Source organism: Clarias gariepinus, chromosome 27 (assembly GCF_024256425.1).
Source record: "Clarias gariepinus isolate MV-2021 ecotype Netherlands chromosome 27, CGAR_prim_01v2, whole genome shotgun sequence".
Taxonomy (NCBI): Eukaryota; Metazoa; Chordata; class Actinopteri; order Siluriformes; family Clariidae; genus Clarias; species Clarias gariepinus.
The window spans coordinates 21,346,777-21,354,687 of record NC_071126.1 but is presented as its reverse complement, the minus strand read 5'-3'; the positions used below and the strand labels follow the sequence as shown (position 1 = coordinate 21,354,687).

At 36.7% G+C, this 7,911-nt stretch overlaps 1 protein-coding gene across 2 annotated transcripts; it reads right to left on the bottom strand.

The window, feature by feature from the left end:
• Positions 1 to 3,218: 3,218 nt before the first annotated feature.
• On the bottom strand, positions 3,219 to 7,605 carry LOC128514845 (uncharacterized). 2 transcript variants are annotated; one of them, XM_053488739.1, is made up of 7 exons: positions 7,367 to 7,605; positions 6,932 to 7,270; positions 6,688 to 6,780; positions 4,321 to 4,392; positions 4,088 to 4,180; positions 3,931 to 3,968; positions 3,219 to 3,822 (listed from the first exon to the last, which is right to left on the bottom strand). In XM_053488739.1, the coding sequence occupies exons 1-7, from the start codon at positions 7,416 to 7,418 to the stop codon at positions 3,703 to 3,705; spliced, it is 807 nt and encodes a 268-aa protein (XP_053344714.1). In that variant the 5' UTR covers positions 7,419 to 7,605; the 3' UTR covers positions 3,219 to 3,702. The 2 variants fall into 2 exon arrangements, with proteins under 2 accessions (XP_053344714.1, XP_053344715.1); XM_053488740.1 differs by lacking the exon at positions 6,688 to 6,780.
• Positions 7,606 to 7,911: the final 306 nt, after the last annotated feature.

Here is a 7,911-nt window from a genome sequence, read left to right as displayed (position 1 = left end):
CAGAACACAGCAAGCGACTTGTCGTGACTACAGTGGATTTATGCAAGAAACTGTAACAACCGTTGTTTTTGATGTTGAAAATAAACAAGAGACAAAGAAATCAACGAAACGTCTGATGTCGTTAGTGACACTGTGTAACTAAAGACACGCGTCAGAACTTGTGAATAACATGCACCTACACAGGGCTATGTAGTTTAGGATTTTATGACTGAAATAAAGCCGTTCTTCGGTGTGCGAAAACCCGCAGCTCGTACTTTCACTTTACAAAAGGCAGCGCTCTCGGCCAGAAAAACACACATATAGGCTACTCGCATTATAAATACACCAGCGCGCTCAGTTACTGTAATCCCTCTTCTCACCTTTCATACACACTACCGTTCAAAAGTTTGGGGTGACATTCTAACTCCATGATGGTTCCTGATTTTTATTTCTTTCTACATTGTAAAGGAATGCTGAAGGCGTCCAAAAAATGCATTAATCTCCTTTGACCAGTTAATGGTGAGATGTTTCTGCTACTTCTGTTCTGTAAAGACTTCATAACGCCTCTAATCTGAGGTGCTGTTAATTGGTCATTTTTCAGGCTAATAACTCTAAATGAACTTCTCGTCTGCGGCAGAGGTAGGTTTTGGTCTCGCCCTCCTGGGACGGCCTTCATGAGAGCCAGTTTCATTATGGTGCTTGACGGATTTTGCAAATGCACTTGACAATACTGTTCTTGCAAGAACTATTACAGAAAGGCTGACCTCTGTGTCTTAAAATAACAACTAACTGTTGTTTTTGTTGTTGTTACGTAATTACCTAATTCCATATGTGTTATTTTATAGTTTTGAAATCCCCAGTATTGTTGTAGAATGTAGAAAATAAATCACTAAACAAAAACAAAGAAATTTGCAAGTGACCCCAAACTTTTGAACGGTAGTGTAGGTGTGAAGTTATCAAGACGGTTTTGCTGATGGGGGGATTCGCAGAACTGAGGGGTTTAAAACGAATTAACAAGCTCGAGTAGACGTCTCTGCCCAAAATGTATTTCGCCAGCAAAACAAAATAAATAGTTTCCTTCCTAGACCTTTTGTCCGCATCACAATGAACTGAAGCTCGTCCCTCTCTGTTTGTGTTTAGGTTTCACTATTTTCCATATATGTACAACTTATGGACAGCAATGTTCCGGAAGCGTTATTAAATATTAAATAAAGAAAATACACAATTTTGTTTAAATACAGTTTCATTTAATATTGAATACAGCAGACAATATATGGCAAATGGTCACTCAAAGTCTTTGCAAAAGTAAGAGTAGTATGCAATTTTTTTTAATAAAGAGAAAAACTCATTTTTTTTTCTTTTTAAGAAGTAAATTAATTCTGTCTCTTATTTGCTTTTTGTTGTGTGCTGTGAGGTGGAATTTCCCAGCAACAGCATCGTAAATTGCTTGACGCAGATTGGAAGGCAGTGTGTTTTTTCCCCTGGAACCATCAGAGTTCACTGAACCTGCCCAGTTCTGGTAAATGCTGAGCGGAATCAACCTTTTAAACAAACCAACAGCAAATCGATCTGCCCTTGGTCTGCCATCTGATCCTGGTAAATCCAGATATAGTTGTTTCTCACGTGATGGTCACGTGATTTAAAGTCACATCAGGTATGATCACTTCGTGTATGAGAGACCGGCGAACAGGATGGTGAGAATGTGAAGCGTTTCTTAGTGTTTCAGGCAGTCTTAAACAAAATGATAAAACTGCTGAATGAAGACACTGAATATTCCAGAACTGGTGAACTGTGAAAGTCGATTATTGAACCAGTTGCCAGTTGATGGTTTGCAAGTCGTAGGTGAACTGTTAAACCCATTGATGCAACATTTTTTATATCAATCTGCAATCTGGTACGGTCAGTCAGGGGTGTTGAGGCGGCTGGTGGAGAGCGACATCGTCTCAGCGTCCAGTGTCGTGTATTAGAGTCAAATTTTCAGACGACTGATAAGTTGGCATCAATAGAGGAACATCGACCGGACTGTCTGTGGATGTAGACTGATCTACTGTTGGCAGATGTGACGTTATCTTTTTCTTCAAACGTGCTTCCAACCAACCAACCCTGGCCTCCAAACTCAGAAGCTACTTGTGATAGCCGATAACTGCTCCTTTGATCTGCTGGTTACAGCGGGGTGTCGACTGTTGATCAGCGTAAAGTAACCTGTAAAAGTCAACATAATAATCATTTAATACCTTTAGCACCACTGACATTACAGATTGTTTAATGAAGAAAAATACATACCGTTTTCTTTTTTACGAGCCGAGTGTTCACAATATTTTTTGTGGTTTGAGGCGACGTGTTCTCTTTTCCAGAACGCTGTACAGACAGTAAAGAGTTAGGATACAAGTACAACAAAATCAGAATGTTAAATAAAGTCAGTGGAAAAATCAGTAACTGAATAACTACTATATATTATTAAAAGGCTTTCTTACCCTTTGTTTTTTGCCCGCACAAACAGCAACATTCTTCGTGGAATAAAACGTCTTTGCCTCCATTTCTGTTGCTACTAATATCTGTAGGAACTGCAAATGCCTACAGGTGTTTCATTAAATTTATTTTATAGCTTAGGGCCCTCCCTCCCCCAAAATAGTGGTAATGTTTACACCAATCACTAACCATTAAAATGTTAAGAATTTAATTAAACACGAATGTGTGTGTGTGTGTTTGTGTGTGAGTGAATCTAATCCCCTCTTCCCGTCATCTTCTTACGTAGTTAACCCCCCCCCCCCCCGAAAAGGATTCAGACCCCCTTATATTTTTTCACTCTTTGTTATATTGCAGCCATTTGCTAAAATCATTTAAGTATTTTTTTTTTTCTCACCACTGTACACACACACACACACACACACACTGATTGCTGTTATTACTTTTCTTTTTAATAGTTCTAATAGATAAATAGTTCACAAGTTTCACTTTATCTTTGACTACGGAGCTAAATGTCTGTATTTTATACGTCTATATTTTTCTCAGTTTTTTATGACTTTTAGCTGCTACTATTTTGATCTTTACATTCCTGTTATTCTTCTGACTTATCCCTGAGCTTTGGCTATACAGATATAAATATCTCATGTCAATAAAGCACCACTGATTCGTCCATCTTGAATTCAGAAATGACTGACTGAATGCTGATATTCATAAACTCTTCATCAGCTCATAATTTCCTGTTAACACAACTGCACATTATAGTATAGTACAGGTCTAGATGAGAAGTTATTTATAATCACACTTATTTATATCTGTTGACACCCAGATGAGGATGACCTCTATTCTGAGTCTGCTTCCTCTCAACACATCACTGGCCACAGTGTCCGGGGACCACAAGGATGTTACGCCCCTGGATTAGTGATCAGGATGTAACAGATTTATTAACATATTTATTAATTAAATATAAAAACCATGTTCACTGTTTTAAAAACAAACACTAAAAAACATCCAAATGTTAGACTTTTAGGGGAAAAAACAGGGTGTAGGACGTTGAGTACAATCAAAAGTTGAAAAAGAAATAAAACAAGCAAACAATAAAGATCTATCAGGTAGAGCAAATTAATACAAGAAAACAGTTTGGTAATAATAATGAACGTTTTAGCAATAAAAATGTTTTTGTCTGAATAACACATCTGTGTACAAACTGTGATGATTACATTCATATTGTTTTTCAGTTCTGACTTTATTTCTCTTTATCTATTTTATTTTAACTTGTGCATAAACGTCTTGATGGCTCGTGTCTCTGGATGTTCTGGAGGATGAAGGTTTCTTAGAAAAACTCACAGCTGCATAGTTCAAGACATCTTCATCATCAGCCTGATAAAGAACAAGAGACGTTTATAAAACAAAGTGGATTAAAATGGTAAAAATAACAATAAAATGTATATTTTATATTAAAATTCTTTGTACATTGGACTGGATTACCTGATTGGTGGGAATTTGATGGTTGCTTGATGAAGCACCTGAACAATAATACACACAAGTAAAGTTTAAATGGAGAAAGGATTCACATTTTAGTGACAACTTTATACAACAACAATAATAATAATAATAATAATAATAATAATAAAAGTAAACAAACCTTTTCCTTGTTGTTTAAGTAAAACTCCAACCAGAGCCACAATTACAATAACAGATATTATATTGGTGGCTATTAAGGCAAAAATCATATCTCCTGAAATAATAATAAAAAAAAATAAATAAATAAATAAATAAATAAATAACTGTTCATGTAAATATTGGATTACACAGGGAATGTTTTACCTATATCTTAAAAAAAATCTAAAAGCAAGTTTATTTCATTAAAACTCTTACTTTTTCCACCATCTGTAGCATGAGGTGTGGTCTTAGGTGTTCCAGATGTAGGACAGGGTTTCATCCCTTTATCTTTAGAAATTAAAATGATTTATTTACAAAAGAAGGTTTAATTTATAGAAAATTCTGTTATACAAAGTGCAGTGGTGGACAGTAACAGGGTAAATATAAACCTGTTACTGTACTTAACTACAGGGCTTATTAGAAAAATTAAAGAAGAAAAAATCTTTCCAAGCCAACACATAGACAGAAGCTTATTTTTGTGATGGTGATCATTTTCTTTAATGAGTAATCTAATGTAAGTCTGGTCGAGTGTATAAGTTCCCACTCCTGATTTAGAATGACAACCTGTCACAGCTTAGTGTCTGTTATATAAAGACTGCAGTCTGGCTACCTGGGATGCGTCATTTCTAGCTCCGCCCTTGGTGTGTGTGGGTCTCTGTTTAACAGGTATGTTTTTAGCTGTTTTGCTAATGTTGCAGTGAGCTTGTGCATTTCAGCTAACCACATTTACTTATTGTAGTTGGAACAGCATCTTGTTCCCGGCTTGGCGGTGGTGTGCAGGCTGTCATTATCTCCTGGTAGGTTAAGTTTTATTAACCAGGTGGTGGAATTTATGCTTAATATAACTGACATGTTTTCATTCCAGCTGGTTTGAGTTCATCTCTGAGTAAACTGTGGAGATTTGGGCTGTGAGAAACTGTATGACTTGCGTGTCTCCCTGATTAATATCTGCAGGATGGATCATTTCGTTGGAAGAGCCTTTTGTACAGAACAGGATTATGACTGAGCTGCTGGGGTCTATTCCTCGTACGTCGCTAACTCAGTTACAGATCTGGCCATTAAGAACGCATGTTTTGAGAGAAGGGATCCCGCGACTTGCTGCGGCTGGTCCAATGTCCTTTATGGTCCTGTAGGGGGCAGTCGTGTTTCAGTCTGCAGTATTGTGTGCCTACTAAAGCCGAAAATGTGTTATCTCTTTTAGGCGCCCATTGACAGCAAGCGACAGAGCTCATAAATGTGTCGAGCTCAATCTAATATGTATTTATTCTTCATTTTCTTCTCTTCTTTAATGAATATACTTCTTTGACTGCGCTTTCTCCATTCAGTATTATTATTATTAGTAGTAGTAGTAGTGCTCCGATTTAATTATTATTGTTATTATACATATTATTATTGTAACGCACCTGCGCGTGTGCAAAAAGACGAAGTACAACAAAGACTTCAAAGATGCTAGCCTAAAACAATATTGTTTTATTGTGTTTATGCGCTTTAAATATACATTAAACAATAAACACTGCCTTTTGCAAAGTGAAAGTGAATTGCGTGTGCGGCTTTTTGATCAAAAGGCTGATAAACATGTGCGCAGATATGAGAAGATTTATCGCTTAAACTACAGACATGAACTGAAACAAAGACAAATATACAGTACAGGCCAAAAGTTTGGACACACCTTCTCATCTATCTGTCAATGTGTTTTCTTTATTTTCATGACTATTTACATTGGTAGATTCTCACTGAGGGCATCAAAACTATGAATGAACACATGTGGAGTTATGTACTTAATACAAAAAGGTGACATAACTGAAAACATGTAATCAGTGGTGTATCGAGCTGTGGTTGTTTAGCTTATCAACGCTATATTTTATTCGGTTATTATAACTTTAATAAACAGTTTTGTATACTGATTCCATGTCTCTGCCTCTGTGGTAACAAACTTGTGTGTCTGATTTCGATTAAGTATTTAGTTCCCCTTATTGTAAAGGTGTGGAATAATCAGCATTTACATATTTTCCTTAACGGTTTGGGTATTTATAGTGAGATTTGATCTGTGCACACAGCGCCTCGCCACATTAGCTCACTACAGTAATATATTTCTTTGTGTCTGTGTCTTAATCCATCATTACCATGATTATGTTGTGACTCGCCAGTCAGTTAAGTAATTGGTAACTCTTACACAGTAAAACATCACTACACCACAACCCAATACAGTAACACAGGCTGGAGCTAATAATCAGTTAAAGTCTTATCCATTTCCATTAGCTAGTGAGCTGTACTACCTTAGTGTGTAGTGTTTAAAACTAATCAACCAATCTCATAGGATAAAACTGTTAACATTCAGTGTTAACACTTGGACTTGGGTAAATATTAATTAATTGTTAAATGTTATATTAAGAGATGTGTCCAGAGTGGCATAAGAGCCGTCTCAATGAGAAGATCAGGGAAAAGTCCAGTTGTACTTAAATACAAATTTAAATAGAGGACTTCTACTTTTCTGGAGGAAAAAATACCTTAAATATCTAAGTTCAGGATTTGTGTACATCGTCCACCACTGACAAAATTAAAGAGAGTTTATTTAATTAAAACCTTCTCCATCTCTGCTGTTTGAACCCTGGTGTGTAACAGAGTGTGTGTTCTTGTTAAGTGTTCCAGGTGTAGGACAGGGTTTCATCTCTTCACCTTTACAAATAAATTGGAAAAGCAGCAAATAAACAGAAATGATACTAAATATGAATAATGTGAAATATTCAACATTTAATGCACATGTACACATAATTCTGGTTAAAGTGTTGATCTGGAATTAGCAGGTTATCAGAGTAAAACTGTTTACCTTCAAACTGCAGACGTGTTCCAGATGTGAACTTTCCAGTTGTACTTCCCTCCACATATCCACAGAAATATTCTCCTCCATCATCTTCTCTTATTTCATTAATGTTGAGATCAAACTTTTGGTCTTTTACAGTAACACTGAAGCGGCTATCATTAAATCCAGTAGCAAATATGTAGCCCTGAGTGCCACCGTACTGTCTCGCAAAAAACTGAGGCACTTTTCCAAAACTCTGTCTGTACCAAGCTAAATTTATTCTGCTTTTAATGTTACACTCCATAGTTACAGCTTCTCCAGGCTTTACTGTTTTCACATGAAGCTCCTTGATGTCAGAAGTGTTTCCTGTAAAAGAAAAAAGTGTTTAATATTTAATTTTAATTAATTAGTTAAACATGTAAAATGACTATTTAAAATAAAAGTGTTTAAAATGTTCCTCACCAGTTGTGCAGAGACAAAGCAGAGAGTAAAGAGCCACAAAGAGTGTGATCATCGTTCCTGTTTAGACAAAGTGATAGTGAGGTAATGAACTTGTGTGTTCAGTAGAAAACCAGGTCCAGACTCACGCCTGATTGGATGTTTTGAAGCTGTGGACTGATTTGATTGGTCCATTAGCTGTAATGAGATGTGAAGCTCACAGTGAATTCTTGTCTATTCTGATGCTGTGATGAGTCACATGACTTTACAGATATGATCTACTGGAGCTCTATCAGTCCTGTGTGCTGGAACCTCTCTGATAGAAGAAGTTTAATGAAGTGCTTTTAGGTCAGCAGATCTAACAACCCCAAAGAGGAATAATGTGGAATCCTGCTGTGTCTGTGTGTGTGTGTGTGTGTGTGTGTGTGTGTGTGTGTGTGTGTGTGTGTGTGAATTTAAAGGCTGGATCACCATCTTGAACTCTTTCTCTGCTAAGACCCAAACACGGGAGGCTGTGATGCACTGGGTGTTCTGATACCTTTCTACTTTCCCTTGTGACTCATCTCCAG

What these genes read in the sequence shown, in the direction of transcription:
- LOC128514845 (XM_053488739.1), bottom strand. Translation starts at nt 7,418, where the DNA reads ATGATCACACTCTTTGTGGCTCTTTACTCTCTGCTTTGTCTCTGCACA. An exon ending in AACACGTCTGCAGTTTGAAG is followed by an intron (nt 6,781 to 6,931) that starts GTAAACAGTTTT and finishes TTATTTGTAAAG; the next exon opens with GTGAAGAGATGAAACCCTGT. An exon ending in AAACAGCAGAGATGGAGAAG is followed by an intron (nt 4,393 to 6,687) that starts GTTTTAATTAAA and finishes TAATTTCTAAAG; the next exon opens with ATAAAGGGATGAAACCCTGT.